This window comes from Primulina huaijiensis, chromosome 15 (assembly GCF_012295235.1).
Source record: "Primulina huaijiensis isolate GDHJ02 chromosome 15, ASM1229523v2, whole genome shotgun sequence".
Classification (NCBI taxonomy): Eukaryota; Viridiplantae; Streptophyta; class Magnoliopsida; order Lamiales; family Gesneriaceae; genus Primulina; species Primulina huaijiensis.
This window is the reverse complement of record NC_133320.1, coordinates 22,044,748-22,060,025: the sequence shown is the minus strand read 5'-3', so window position 1 is coordinate 22,060,025 and position 15,278 is coordinate 22,044,748. Positions and strand designations below refer to the sequence as shown.

At 34.1% G+C, this 15,278-nt stretch overlaps 2 protein-coding genes across 5 annotated transcripts; both read right to left on the bottom strand.

Annotated features, from left to right (window-relative positions):
- Nucleotides 1-275: 275 nt before the first annotated feature.
- Nucleotides 276-5,890, bottom strand: LOC140959493 (protein REDUCED WALL ACETYLATION 3-like). 2 transcript variants are annotated; one of them, XM_073417343.1, is made up of 17 exons: nucleotides 5,507-5,890; nucleotides 5,079-5,170; nucleotides 4,740-4,880; nucleotides 4,595-4,651; nucleotides 4,450-4,522; nucleotides 3,945-4,103; nucleotides 3,375-3,524; nucleotides 3,014-3,269; nucleotides 2,730-2,845; nucleotides 2,566-2,652; nucleotides 2,394-2,482; nucleotides 2,160-2,222; nucleotides 1,955-2,011; nucleotides 1,533-1,629; nucleotides 1,119-1,282; nucleotides 763-823; nucleotides 276-653 (listed from the first exon to the last, which is right to left on the bottom strand). In XM_073417343.1, exons 1-15 carry the CDS (start codon nucleotides 5,540-5,542, stop codon nucleotides 1,127-1,129), a joined length of 1,629 nt encoding a protein of 542 aa, XP_073273444.1. In that variant the 5' UTR covers nucleotides 5,543-5,890; the 3' UTR covers nucleotides 276-653; nucleotides 763-823; nucleotides 1,119-1,126. The 2 variants fall into 2 exon arrangements, with proteins under 2 accessions (XP_073273444.1, XP_073273445.1); XM_073417344.1 differs by having other exon boundaries at nucleotides 4,740-4,877.
- A 2,232-nt stretch (nucleotides 5,891-8,122) lies between these two features.
- Nucleotides 8,123-14,906, bottom strand: LOC140960051 (uncharacterized). Of its 3 annotated transcripts, none has more exons than XM_073418166.1 (7): nucleotides 14,736-14,906; nucleotides 9,397-9,468; nucleotides 9,257-9,306; nucleotides 9,092-9,156; nucleotides 8,684-8,775; nucleotides 8,526-8,597; nucleotides 8,123-8,425 (listed from the first exon to the last, which is right to left on the bottom strand). In XM_073418166.1, exons 1-7 carry the CDS (start codon nucleotides 14,736-14,738, stop codon nucleotides 8,390-8,392), a joined length of 390 nt encoding a protein of 129 aa, XP_073274267.1. In that variant the 5' UTR covers nucleotides 14,739-14,906; the 3' UTR covers nucleotides 8,123-8,389. The 3 variants fall into 3 exon arrangements, with proteins under 3 accessions (XP_073274267.1, XP_073274269.1, XP_073274268.1); XM_073418168.1 differs by lacking the exon at nucleotides 14,736-14,906 and adding an exon at nucleotides 9,850-9,937; XM_073418167.1 differs by lacking the exon at nucleotides 14,736-14,906 and adding an exon at nucleotides 9,551-9,739.
- Nucleotides 14,907-15,278: the final 372 nt, after the last annotated feature.

The window sequence follows — 15,278 nt, the reverse complement described above, 5'->3', positions numbered from 1 at the left end:
ATTTGATGGATAGATGAACGAATTTGATAGGGGGAAAACTTGATTGATGGAGTTCAAATAACTTATGTATTAGAAATTCACCACAATTTGTTATTGAAATTGCATACTTTACTAAAGTGAATTTGAAATCACTTCAATTTTATACATCCATACTCGAGGAATTTGAAAATAATCAAACACAACTTAATTTTATTTCAAATCATACAGATATTGATATTTAATTTTCAAACATAATCAAGCACAAACAAGTAGCACCAACAATCCATCCACAGGTATCACGAAACGCTTTAGAAATAAATGAAACTATGTTTACCGAAATCCATGAACATGGGATTAGGGAGAGGGAAGGATCATCATTACCAGAACTGCAACATAATTAAAAGAATAAAAAACGTGGAAATAAACCTTCTGGAGCATACTTGCCTATCAGTTTTTCTGCTTTACTTTCGAGCTAATAACTTCATCTACTAGCAGTAACTAAAATCAAGCAACACCGTGTGACGATGCTTCACAAAATTGGTAACAAAGCTCTGGCCTCGAGTAGTTCAAGACCTTTCCTAAAACCATAATGTCCATGTATTTTTTCCACTTCTATAGGCACCAATATCTTTTTTCTAACAGCTCCACTTTCACGTTTTTTATTCAGAAAATGCCTGCACAAATAATAATCATAAATGTATTCAAGAGCAGAAATAAAGGGGTCGGTAAATCAAGAAAATACAAAAGTATGGAACTACAGTGAATGGAGGTTCCGTTTAAAACCTGAACCATTTGAAATTCTTCACAAGCCACACCCATCGACAAAGTCAAAGATAGTATTTTCCTGCACATAAGCAATGTCTCAACACATCTTAATGCCATGTTTAAACCTTTAATGGTTTCATGTCTAATGGTTCAACCATTTCGTCCAACAAAATAATCACAAGGTCCAAATTCTAATGGTTCTGCCAGATAAAATTTTGACTGCTTAAAGCACTTTTCTGGTTGAACACTTGAATCTGAGAAATGAATCCTGGGTTAGTAGCTAGCTTCAAGCGTGTTTAAGCACCCTGTGAAGCCAACTTTTTTCATCACTAACTATACAGTATATACTGATCATCCAGGGATAAAGAACTAACCTGCCGTGTTAGTGAGTGATTTGGAGAAGGGCTAAAGCGATGCAATATAAACAGACACAGATGCATGTTCCAGCAACAAAATTGTAAAATAGCTTCTTATCGTCTCTTGTGGGTACGAAAGCTCCTTTAAATGTATTGGTCAGTTCAAAAAGCCGGTAAGAAACCTGCGGTAGTGAAAACATCGAAAACAGAAATTCCATTGGGCGAGGACCATTTAATCAGTCATTAACTTGAATAATTGGAACAAAACAGCTAGCGCCCATGTGGTAAAGTGGCACAGTCTGGGATTGGGAGAGGTCAGGGTTCAAACCCTGTGAGAACTAAACCCCAAACCCCCTCTCCCGGTCTCCCCCAAGTTGTAAATAAAAAAAAGAAAGAAAGAAAAGAATTGGAACAAAAAAGAAATTTACTTACCAAGATGTAAATGAAGGTAGTGAGCATGAAGTTAAGTAATGGATAATCCGGAATGAAGCAGAGCAACCATTTAGGCTGTCCATTTGGAATATTTGATCTGCATATTGTAGGGAACTTGTTAGCCATGTAATTTTACTATTTTAGTTGTGTTAGCTGTCGCGGAAAATTTCACAATTCCCTGATTCTTCATATGAACAAGAAGAAAACATCTTGGAACCTGCACTTGAAATTTTTTATAGATAACTCTAAAAAATTTAGATGCCTTCTGCCGGGGCAAAAGTAATTCTCCTTTATCATATCAGTAGAAGCAAACAAGTGAATATATTAGCGTGATAGTCCATGAATAAGCAATGGAATTTGTATCAAATAATCATTCCAATAAGTAAATATCGACAAACAAGCAAGAGAATAAACTCACACACCTCAGCCAGATATGAAACTGGGAAATGTAGGTTTCCAGAGTAATTTTTCCAAGCCACCTGGTACCCAAAAACAGTGGTACAACAAGAAAAAAAATGGGAAAACAACCCCCGGGTTTAGCTTTAGCCCAAAAAGAACCTGGCTATTTCTTTTCACTGAAAAGAGCTACACAGTTTGAATTAAAAATATAAAAAAAATAGAACTTACGCAAAAAGGGTCAAAGAGAAATTTCGAATATGCTGGCTGAAATTCCTCAAACATAAGTAGACACTGATAGACAAAAAAACAGAGATCATTTCCACCGATCAGCAAGCTAAATTAATGGTTTTAGACAAAGCAATAAAGCCTCTGGACAAATAAAAAATAATTTTAACATTCAAATAGGATGAAAAAATAATTTAGAAATAAGCAGATAAACTTAGAAAAAATATTGATACACACGCTATTGGCATCCATGATGTGTAAGGATGAAGCTTGTTGTAAGCAATCTTGTCCAGCTTGTAAATGCATTCGTACCAGAAATAGCCCACCTTAAGACAGGAAATTAGCAGGAAATTAGATTTCAAAATAAAAACGAATCATCGAATCCTGTTTCTTGAATGAAATTATTTACAAATAAGGCGACTGTAACGACTGATATCTTAATTGTCCGTCTCCGCTTGGTCTCACACTCCTCCAGTTTCTCCATCCACTTTTCAACCTACAAGGATAAACTTGATTAAAAAAATAATAATAGAAGGTACAATTAGAAACTTTAATCTCTCTTTTCAGCCGTACATTTGGGTGATAATGGGCATAAATCATTCCAATGATCCATACATAGCGATCAAGCCCAGATCTAAAATGCCATTCATGCATTAATGGAAGATCTGGTTTGGCAGGATCCCTGTAGCCTGTCATTGAAATAAAACAACAATCAGGTAGCCGAGGCTTCAGACAAGAAATTAAAACAAGAAATTTAAATTTATCTTCTTTTGGCCATTTATGAATAAATACTCATCACATAAAAAAAATTACCACAGGAAACCCCAAAAAGTACAAGGTCACTGATGGTTACGTACCGAACAGAAAAGTCAGAGGACTCCAGACTATGTCAAAAACTCCAGGTATTTCCCACACCAAAATCACCAAAACGAGGCACATAAAAAATTTCAAAACAATCACCGATCTTATCTCATTATATTGATGGCCAATCCCAAGGGCCCCATATACCATAAGAGTGAATAGAGTATGCATTGGGCAGATATAGTAAAGCATATAGTCGTTGTTGAGAGCAATACAACAAAATGCCACGAAAAAATTTAGCCTCCACATCATCTGCACAGGCAACAAATCATATTTTTTAAAACAAAATCCCACGTAAAACGAAAACATGTGAAAATCAAGTTCAACGAAAAAATATAAAGCAGATTACAATGTCACCTGAGCAAATCGAGCAATACTAAAATCTTTTCTGACATAGTAATAGGAGAAGTTCCCAAACCCAGTCATCCAAACATATGCAGCAATCAAAACACGAACCGCATTGTAAATTTCCGATGCCGCGAAGTAATGGTACATCAAAAACAGAACCTATAAAAGAGGTGGCAAAAGGCATACAACTGTCAAAGGCTTTGTGCACAAGGTGTGTTAGTGCACAGCAGCAGCAAATACACAGGCTTATCAAAATGATCTACAATTGTCCAATTTCTGCTGAGCATGAGATAAATCATAGACAAGGCAAAAATTAAAATTGCATAGCAATAACAGGCAGTATGAAAATATTATAAAGGTATCAGATTTCTGATGAGCAGAAGATAATTGTGGACAGGTGACAAAGAAAAAAAATCCCAACTTCCATCTGGCAGAAAGAGCGTAGTGAGAGCTTAAACAATTTCTGTGCAAGTGCAACTTAAGAAAGAGAACTTGAATGCAGTACTTTTTGTTCTGTTTTTTCTCCTTTCTCGGTATTCAACCAGAAATATTTATGAATAATTTGCCACAAATACTTGCCTGCATCCATCCTTTCCACTCTTCAGTCTGATGGCGGTTCAGATAAAGTATGGATTTTCCAGAAAACGCTGACTTGTCATTATGTTTCTTGATAGATGTCATTGCTGAAGCTATGATAAGAAGAATGTACAAAAAACAGAATACATCTCGACTGTAACTCTGTCCAGCAAGAAAAATTAATAATAAGCTTACACTGACCGAGGAAGAGTATAATATTAATGGATAACATGCATTACAAGTCAAGAGAAGAGAAATAGGAGAAATTTGGCTTTAGTCAATAGACCTATTATGATCATTTACATGATTAGTTAAAAGGTTGAAAAAAATACATTAAAATATAGTCGATAATAAGAATGACAGTCTATATCTCTGTGTGATACTTGAATAACAATAGATATCAATGAAATGCTAAGATATAATATCAGGATCATGTTACTGCACACATTGCTAAAACAAAAGAATGAAAAGTTCCAACAAATAAAGGATGGATAAAGATGAAGGGCACCTTTTTGGAATCCGCAAAAAAATTTGTACGGTCACACAAATAGAAATAAAATATAATTCCCCCAAATTCAGCCCTGCATGAGATCTTAACATCATTCACAATATGAAACCTTCTGCGATGCAATCAAAATAATCGAAAAACTCACATTGATCTCAAAAGTAGTCGGTTCTCAAGCAAAAATGAGTCCTCCATTGTGAGAAACCTAAAATTTGAATCCACAAAAAAGGGTAAGGACTTCTTAAATGTGGCAAACCCCCTCCAAATTTACCATTTAAAATCATCACACTCACCTGATTAAGTTTGTTTTAATGGACGGGATGGGCAACTTTTGTGGTGCTGGGTTAGCAAGACCACCTTCCAGCAGCACAGCTCGATCATCTTCCTTATCAATTTTATTTTCTAATTCGAGAAGATTTATATCTGAATGACTGCTGTCATAAAACAACTCAGTACCATAAGATGAGATGTAATGCAAAATAATATTTTTTACCCTCCCATTTCTCAAAGAATCTTAAATTTCTGATTTGGAAAATGCCACACATTACACCGCCAGTTATAATAATGCTTCAAGATATGGAAAATCTGTAGACTGTAAATAAGAAGAGGACAAAAGAAACAATGACGCTTACATTTTTGAAGGGGATGATGACTTCTGATATTCCAACCATTCAGAATATATCCATGCAATACAAATTGGGATGATACCAAGCAAAAATGACACCTGAAATATCGTAAGTAATGATTTCACAGTATATCCAGTGATTCATATTTCAAGGAAAGATTAACCTTAACAAGCAATGAGATAAGCAAGAAGCAAAAGCAGATTTATACAAAAAAAAATTAAGAAGAATAACCTAACAAAGCAACTGATGTCACTACATAATAGCTATCAAAATTCAAAACAGAAACACTAAAAACTTCACTATATAATAGATATCAACATCAAACAACTGAGACGTAAACTAATTCAAATACACCAACAATGCACGAAGAGAAGCTGAAATAACCATCACCTGCCCAAAATTCGAAAAACATAACAACACTTTTACGGTTTTACCTGCCCAGGGGTCACAGGTCCAGAATCCACCGCCATTCCCTTGTAAAATTCCAACGAACAAACGATCCAAGACGCACAAGTAGAGAATTCTGCCCGATCAAGCAAATGCAACACGCAAATACGTGTACAGAATCCAAACTCCAAAGAGTTAAACTAATGATTGAGAAGATAAAGAGATTGCGGTATATATATACACACAAGGAAGAATGAGAGCAAAAATGGAATAGAATTGCAGAGATCTGAAACATTAAGTGATGATGGAAGAGGGAGTGGGGTTAGCAAGAGGTCCAACACGTCGTCGTTTGGTTCTAGAATTTGGTCCAGACGCTCCTCCTTCCTCATGTACCACCCCTACCAACCGCCCATGGTCATTGGAGTTCGTTTTTTTCCTTTTTTTAAAAAATTATTATTATTATTATTATTTCCATAGGGGTTAACCTTGAAAATTTTATAAGACAAAATNATATATATTTGATTTTGATATATTGTTCATCAATCATGCTTACTTCTGTACTCATGATAACATTCTTAGTAATTTTAGTTCAAAAGTGAAGCAAATCCATTTTATTTAATCTATAAAAATCATGCGAAATATTATATTATACTTTATCAAATAGACGAAACACTAGATTTTATAAGATATTCTTATTTAAATAGCATAAATTTAGATATTCCATTAATTAAATAGGATGGTGAATATCATAAGTTAAACATGATTATAATGCCAAATTGCATCATAAATAAACATAATTAGTGTGACATAAATACATAATTATAAAGCAATATCCATTTGGAGTAATTAATTTATCCTCTCTTTTTTTTTGCCTTACATTAGTTATTCTTTTCTAATTTTAGAGTACAAACGAAAGAAGGCCTTTATTAAGAGCATCTCCAACTCTTGCACCAAAATGACGTTTCATTTTGGTGCAAGAGTTGTCCTCCAATGGAGCTGCACTATTTTAAAAATAGCGCAGCTCCATTTCCCCTCTGCGCCAAATTTGGCGCAGAAATTATTTGGCGCAGAGGGGGAGCTCTCTTCTCTATTTTTTTTTATCTTTTAATTATAAATATTAATATTAAAAATTATAAATATTATTTATATAATAATAATATATTATTTTAATAATTAGATATATTTAAATAATAATATATTTAAAATAATTAAATAAATCAAAAAATTCTAATAATATACTTTTTAGAGTAAGATTTGAAGTAAATGGGTTGGAGATGAACGTTAATTTGGTGCAGAAATCGCACTATTTTAGTGCAGAATTTACACCAAAATAGATTTTTAGGTTGAAGATGGCCTAAGTGAGCTATAACAGGGAACATGATATTCTATATATTAATGTTTTCTTCTAGCTTATAATATCTTTTCGTGAAAGCTGTAATTTTCATTTTTACCCATTTTAAAATATTGACATTAAATAAATAATTAAAATTTGTGATTGGACGTTCTTTTTTTCGTTTTCTTTTTCAAAATTTACATTTTTGGAAAAGGTTTCGGAATTATATTTGTGATTGGACGTTCTTTTTTTCGTTTTCTTTTTCAAAATTTACATTTTTGAGAAAGGTTTCGGAATTATATTTGAGAAATAATTTCCTGAAACAAAAATGTATATTTAGAAAAAGTAGTACTTTTATGACAAAAATATTACTTATCATTGTAAATATGAGCATGACGTCTCACAAAATATATACAATTGATTTATAGAGAGCAAAGTTATAGTTGATGGTAATGGTGCAATTCAAATATTTTAAACTGCACAATAGCTCAAGCACCACGGTTCGATCGTTCTAACAAGTAGGGACAATTCTTACACCCAAAAATTTCCCTCCCAATAATTGCATTCCTTGCAATCAATGAAAATCGAACATGTGACTTTGGCTCCGATACCAATTGTATTACCAAACGCTTGCCGCTTTACCAAAAGTTATAGCTAGTGGTAATGGTGCAACTCAAATATTTTAAACCGCACAACATCTCAAACACCACGGTTCGATCCGACAAATACTTGGGGATGTTACCTCGAAGATAGGGTCGGACTAACCTTAAGTTAATAATGTTTGCAAATAGCTGGGATTTTCTTCTCCAGATTGCTACAAAATAGCATTGTCTCTCACATTTAAATGAAAAGCAAATTTCCCATTAAAATAAATTGAAAAACAACACTAAATACTATATTGTTAATGTGACAAGTACAATTTAATTTATTTAATAATTCTTAACAAAAAATATTAGGTTGCAATTTTTTTTTAAAACTTGCCTAATCTCAATTGTTCATATAGACCCTTAAAAAACTATACGGGAGCAATGTTGTTTAATTGTAGTTTTCATCAGTTCCAACAATAAAAATGGCATAGAATGTAGTAACACAAAACAAGTAAATGCATCTTTGTAAAATAAACTAGTTTTTTTTAAAAAATGACAGTAAAAACTCAATTAATGTTTTATCATTTGAACCAAACAATGCTTAAATCGTGCTTTTGAGTTTTGTCTATGTACGTATGTGTGTCAGTGTGTGCATGGAAACTGGAAAATTTAAACACACGGAATAAATCGTACTTGTGAGTTTTGTCTACGTACGTGAGTGCGTGGAAACTGGAAACTTCACACACACTGAACAAGTCAATAACATAGTTCTCAATTTCTACATCGCATAGTTTTATCTTTTCCGTTTCTTGTTCCTCTTTCTGGGAAATACAGCAGAAATTGAAATACTCGAACTCTCAGCCACCAAAGTTAAATCCAGATATCCATAAAAATCTAGATAAGACGTCGATGAATACATAGAACAATGTTTCCACTCATGATCTTTGCCTCGTATGAATCATAAAAGCAATCAATATAAACAAAAGGTGGATCACCAAACTACATCTAGCCTAATCGTCGTCAAGAATACTTTGGCGCCTCTTAATCTGGAAAATTTCAGAATAAAACTAGATGATTAGAGAATGAATCACAGGATTGTAGTGAACGAGAGAAGAGTGCCATAACATTAGAGACAATATGACTTACTGTTACTTTGGTTTCCTTAGCAGTTTGGGTGTTGATTTGTTCAAGCAATGATATCAGTTTCTCCTCCGATACCTACATCAAAGTAAGAGTTCCTTGGGTAGCAATATAGGGCATACACAGTGAGATATGCATATAGCATGTAGCAAAGGGCAAGGTACCTTCTCAGTAATCTGACCCATTTGAGCAGCTCTTATGATAACATCCTCAACTCCTCTGGCCTTCTCAGGTTTTACTAGAGCAATCCGAGCAACTGCATACACAAATATGAAAAAAAACATATATCAAGTTCGAATTGAGCGTGAAGCAAGTGATTGGCAACACATTGAAACTAATAAATTAAGAAAACAAAGTGGTAACAGATACTTGTCTCGTACTTTGGACCCATTTGACTAGTAGCACGTGAAACGTCAAATTGTAGGCAAAACAAAGAAACTAATACCCCAAAGCAAATAATTCAATGATAAAAATGCTTATTCAGTGTAAACTTTCAACATAAACATGAGACAAGGATCTGTAGAATACGAAATAACACAATGTAATGAAGCTCAATTCATTATCCGACGTACGTCTCCCTCGTGCTTCTGATGTCAACAGCTGAGTAAGCATCATTTGCCTTTGTTCCTCTGCGTCCCTAACTCAATCAAATTTCCCAGTTTAGATATTACAACACATACATAAACATCAGTAATTGCATAACCACTTAAACAGTAAAAGAAGATGGGCGAGTTCACCTTTTAGCATCTTCCTGGGCTTTCTGCTGTTCAGGGTTTTGATGATTACCCTGCAAATTAACAAGTCCATCAGCACATATAAACTAAAAAAATAGGACGTAAAGCAAGGACAATTATATGCTTAAATAATAATGTCATACTGCGCCACCACCACGCTGAGCCATTAGCTCCTGCATTCTTCTTTGTCTGATGGCCTCTAATTCTGGGTCAGCCTGGAAAAAAAAATTGTGATCACTAAGATTTTTACAGCGAATCAATGTGATGTTCGGCTCAAAGTTTGTCAAAAGCGGTCACCTCGGTCACTTAAGCGCAAAGCGACTCGAGGCGCAAGACCTGCGCTTCGGGGAGCTCCGAAGCGCATGCTTTTGTGTGCTTCGCTTGAGGGACGAAAGGCGATCGCCTGTGCACTTCATAGAAGCCGCACAACCTTTTTTTTTTAAAGTTTCTGCATACTTGAAATCACACTTTTGAAGTGCAATTTAAGTCTGCCTAAGGCCCTAACAATTGTTTTCACATAAGGCCCTAACAATTGTTTTCAAAAAAATTAAGCCCAGCCCATCTAAACCATTGTTCTCTTGCTACTCAAATCTCACCACTCTCACTGCCTCGTCTCTGCCACTGCCTCGCTGCCGCGTCTCTGCCTTGCTGTCGCTACTGCTCCGCCATCCCTGCCTGTTCCCCTTCTCTTTTGCTGCCCAAAACTGGTAAAACCCTGATTTTAAGAATTTCTGTAAATTTTTTTAAATTGTGTTGTTTTTTTTAATAATAGGTGATTGTTATTTATTTTTCAGTTATTTAACCATGTCAAATACAACAATTCCATCAAATCGAAAATATATTGCTTGGAATTATGTAACATTTCCGGATCCTAAAAATCCAAATATTGTATGTTGTTTTTGTGGTAAAATAACAAATGACGAGATATATCGGCACAAACTACGTTTAGCTGGAGGTAGTAGAAATGTGAAAACTTGTCTGAAATGTCTGGAGCATTAAAGAAGAAATTAAAGAGTTCATGCAAAAAAAAAGAACTTTGAAGAATCAAATGGATCATATTTCTCATTTAGATGATATTGTTGATTTGAAAGAAGATGAAGATGATATTCAAACTAAATTGAAAGAGAAACAATCAATATTCGATTCACGTATCCCTCATACGGTGCAGGGTAAAAAATGTAAACAAACAGGGCCTATTGACCTTTATTTTGTTAAAAATGTAGAAGAAATTTTCAGACAAATACTTGCGAAAAATAAAGGCCAGTATCATGAAAATAAGAAGAAATTAAGAGAAGATGCGGGTCAAAAATTTGCTACATGTATGTATGATGCCAGAATTCTTTCAATGCCGTTAAATATGATTCTTTGCAGCCATGTATTGATGATATTGAGACTTAGGAAGTGGGAATGAAACCTCCACATTGTGAAGTAAAAGTTAAATATTCGAATAAAGAATTGACAAACACGAATCTGCTTCTCAATTCCCACGAAGAAGATCATGCTAGGTATGGTTGCACAATCATGGCAGATGGGTGAACGGATAAAAAATAGATCTATTATAAATTTAATGGTAAATGGTCCTAAAGAAAGCATATTTGTTGAATTGCTGGATGCTCAAGTTATTCTCACACTGCTGATAAAGATATATGAGTTACTTTCTAAATTTGTGATTCGAATTGGAGAACATAATGTGGTTCAGGTAGTAACTGATAATGCAAGCTACGATGTTAGAGCATGTAATAATTTAAATTGTAAATTGAATTAAAAATCAGTTTTTTTATCTTTTATGTAAATTTACATTATTTTTTCAGGTCATTTTTTGCAAAGCAATTTTCCACACTTGAATTGGACTTCACGTGCAACTCATTGCTTAGATTTGATGCTTGAGAAAATATTCAAAATTCCTAATCTCAAAATATTGCATGAATTGGCATTGATGGTGAATATTTTATATCTACAATATACCACAATTATTGAGCATAATGATAGAATTTACAGGACAGAGAGACACGGTAAGCACTGCAAAGACTCGTTTCGCAACGATTTTTTGACTTTAAAGCAGTTTCAGGTTCAACAAGCCAAATCTGATTTTTTGACTTTAAAGCAGTTTCAGGTTCAACAAGCCAAATCTGATAAAGATGTCTACATCTGAAAAGTGATAAATCGACATTCGAAAGAAACGGTTGGAAAATGTGTAGCAGAAGTGATAGTGATACCTTCTTTTTGGAAACTGCAGTTTTTGTATTAATAGTTAGTGTCCCATTGCTGAAAGTATTGCGGCTAGTAGACGGTGAAAAAAGTCCCCTATGAGTTACATCTATGAGGCAATGGATAGAGCCAAATAAGCTATAGCTGCATCACTCAATAACAATGAAGAGAAATATCGTGGTATTTTTTAAATCATCGACAAAAGATGAAACATCCAACTTCATCATCCTTTGCATGTGGCTGTATATTTCTTAAATCCTGAGTTTTTTTACTTAATCGTGACATAAAAAATGATGAAGAAGTGTTGGAGGGTCCGTAAAAATGCATAGCTAGATTGATGCGAACTGAATATTTACAAGATAAGATCACAAATAAATTGGAGAAATACAAAAAAACAGAAGGACTTTTTGGTTTACTCATGGCTATAAGACAAAGAGCTTCAAAATCACAAGGTAAATAATATTTAGTGCATTATCAATTTATTTCTCAAGCATTACTTACAAAATAGATACAAACTTTGGATGATAAGAAATTTAATCTTATATTTTTCGTGTTTTAACTTTCAAGCTGATTGGTGGTGTTCTAATTGTGCATCAACAACTGAATTAAAAACATTTGCAATGAAAATTTAGTACCTCACATGCTCTTCTTCGGGTTGTGAACGTAATTGAAGTGTATTTGAACATGTAAGAAGATTTTTATACATATTAAATTTTATATTATGGACTATGAACCTAACTTCTTACTTTCTAATTTTTTGTCAAATACATTCAAAAACAGAAATAGGTTGTCTCAACAACGATTGAATAATTTGGTATATATCAAATACAACAGAGCGTTGCGGCGAAGATATGCCATAAGAGAAAAGATCGATCATATTTCTTTGTCAGAAATAGATTATAGCAATGAATAATTGTTGGGAAAGTTAGATAACAGTGATAAAGAAAATGATGATAATGATTTTGTCTATGAAGATGATAAATTTTCTTTGGAGTGATGTAGCACAAGCGGCTGGGGTTGGTGAAAGTGCATACGACTTTCGATCTCGAAATGCATCTACTTCAAAAAGAGCATCATCATCCACTTTGGCAAAAAAAAAAAAAAAAAAAAAAAAAAGCAATCTTCAGCTCAAACTTGTCTTGTGGTCTTGTGGATAAAGAAGATATTAACATTGATGATGAAACTGAAGAAGAAATAGACACCGATTGATACAAATCAAGCGTTGGGGCTGATGGCGTACATTTGGAAGATGAACATGACAATTATTATGACATTTGATATTTCACCTATCACATTTCAAAGACTATTTATTTTATTTTTATTTTTTTGATAATATTTTGTCTATTGCGATTCCGTAAAGCGGGTGTTTTGCGCTTTAAGCCCAAAGACACTTGACCGCTTTTTTGCGCCTCGCGCTTTTGACAACTATGGTTCTGGTGCACAGTAAGAAGTAACATTCTCTAGCTTGTAACTCATCATTAACAAATTATGGCACAAAACCAATTGAAAGATACTTAGACAAGATCACCTAACCCAACTTCTTTTTCATTCTCCCATTTCATGTGATTCACTTTCTTCAACATCGCTTAATACCTTCTCTTGACTTTTTAAAGGAGAAGAAGGGGACATTTCATGTCGAAGAGCTAAATTACTACATAGAAACTAGGATTCTCAACTTATTTATATCCACAGTCATTCTGCATTTTCTCCACAACACCATATAATTATTGACCGGGACCATCCAATTCCAGTTGTTTGAAATCAACCATTTGGAAAGCTCATACACAGTGGCATACTGGACCAAATTCAAGAAGTTAAAAAGCCCAACTGAGACCCATTAATTGTCAGCAGGTCCAATTACAAGAACGGAATCCACGAGATGAGAAAGTTTTTTAATGGGATAATTTAAGCGTTAGTGGGCCTTAATGGGATAATTTAAGGGTCGGTGGGTCAAGTTAGCAAATTAAGCCAATATAACGAGCAAGAGCCGAAGTGGATCAACTTAGCTCAAATCCGAGAGTAGAAAACTTGATTGTGGGCTTGATTTCACATTATGTTCAATTAAGATCGATTTAGTCTCATATTTCAGTTTTTATTTATGAGTCATGGATTATCTATTTGGTAACATTTATGGGCTAGCATAGGAATTATTCTAGGTCCATGCTGCTTAATTTAAGTTAAACCTATGAATGCATACGTAATGTACAAGTTTTTGACAGAATTGTTAAATATATTTTGGGTTTTTACATGTATTGTTTTAAGCATATTTTTTAGAATTTGCAACCGAAACAAACTTATCAAAATCTAGATCCTTTTGCGTTTCAATTGCAAGCCCTGACAAACTGCCTAGCATAACTTCCTGAGAAACAGGGCAGATCAAATGAATCAAACTGGACCAGGCCAGTGCTATAATGAAGGCATTCTGTCCGAGGCTCTGAGAATGTGTTCGAATTAATAGATTTCATTTAAAGGATGGATCTGGAGAAGTGATCTCAAATCGCTTTAAAAATTAAGAACTTGAAATCCATATTCAGAATATAAAAATAACTACAAATACCAGCTAAGGTTTAAAAAAGCATTCATTTAAGTCGAGTGGATTTCTTCCAATGATTTGAACACAAAATTCGTCCGCGTGTCTAACTTTCCTTCCACATATTTACTGTCCCCGATTTCAAAACAACTAACTAGCACTTTGAAAGGATCTATGTTTGGAACCAAAAGACTAAGCTATAGCCACCACGGCACCACCCCTAGTGGTACAGCGCCATAAACCTCTCCCAACAGGAGACAGACCTAGGTTCGAACCAAGCTTAAAACAAAAAATACCCCACCCCCAATATAATAATAAATAAAAAAAGACTAAGCTATAGGTCTTTTTGAAGTCCACAACACATAAGTCCACTATAGTTTCCTGGGTATTGGACTATCTAACATGAGCCTTAATATGACATCCCAGGCGTATATCATTCTAATCATCTTTGTTTTCCCCGAAACACGAAATTCATACAAAAGAGCGTCAAATTCAGCAAACAAAATGAGGTAGACCCACACGATCAGAAAAAGCCCGAAATTCCGAAATTACGAATTGTAAGTTAACGTTTGAAAGCAAAAAATCCTCGAGAACATAAAGTACTTGGTATCAAAGAGGAGGACAAAGATCATAATTCAATTCAATAGAAATAACAAATGACACAAAGCTGTGGTTTCAAACCCTAACAGAAAATTTCTTAACGAATTCAAGACATAAATTAAAAGAAAGTTCCGAAATGCTTACCATTTGTTTCTGCAGATTAGAAAGCCACTACTTGTGAGGAGAAAATCGTCAAGGAGATGAATATTAGGAAGTATTTATAAGTGGGAAGAACACGGGCCCGCGCTAGCGTCCGAATAACGCGGTGGGTAATGTTTTATCATCGTTGATTCGGATCCGGGTTCTCTCTCTTGCTTTTCGTACAATTCCATGCGATTGCTCTTGCGTTTTGAAAACTCGCTCTCAAATCCATTCCTCTACGAATTGGGATATTGATTTTTATTCGAAATTTTTAATTTTTTTTCCGAAAGTTATTTTTCCAAAAAGCAAAAATTTGTGTGAGACAGTATCACGAGTTGTATTTTGTGAGACGGATATCTTATTTGGGTCATCCATTAATTATGTTAAGAGTATTACTTTTTATTGTGAATATCGATATGGTTGAACCGTTTCACAGATAAAAATTCGTGAGACCGTCTCATAAGAGAACTACTCTTTTCAAAAATATAGTATACTAGATGTTGAAATTTGTATTTAATTTTTTATTTATGAAAACTTATTAAAAAC

What these genes read in the sequence shown, in the direction of transcription:
- LOC140959493 (XM_073417343.1), bottom strand. Translation starts at nt 5,542, where the DNA reads ATGGCGGTGGATTCTGGACCTGTGACCCCTGGGCAG. An exon ending in TCCTCTGACTTTTCTGTTCG is followed by an intron (nt 2,846 to 3,013) that starts GTACGTAACCAT and finishes TTTCAATGACAG; the next exon opens with GCTACAGGGATCCTGCCAAA. An exon ending in TTCTCTTTGACCCTTTTTGC is followed by an intron (nt 2,012 to 2,159) that starts GTAAGTTCTATT and finishes TTTGGGTACCAG; the next exon opens with GTGGCTTGGAAAAATTACTC.
- LOC140960051 (XM_073418166.1), bottom strand. An exon ending in ATCAGAAGCACGAGGGAGAC is followed by an intron (nt 8,776 to 9,091) that starts GTACGTCGGATA and finishes TTGTGTATGCAG; the next exon opens with TTGCTCGGATTGCTCTAGTA. An exon ending in CTAAGGAAACCAAAGTAACA is followed by an intron (nt 8,426 to 8,525) that starts GTAAGTCATATT and finishes GAAATTTTCCAG; the next exon opens with ATTAAGAGGCGCCAAAGTAT.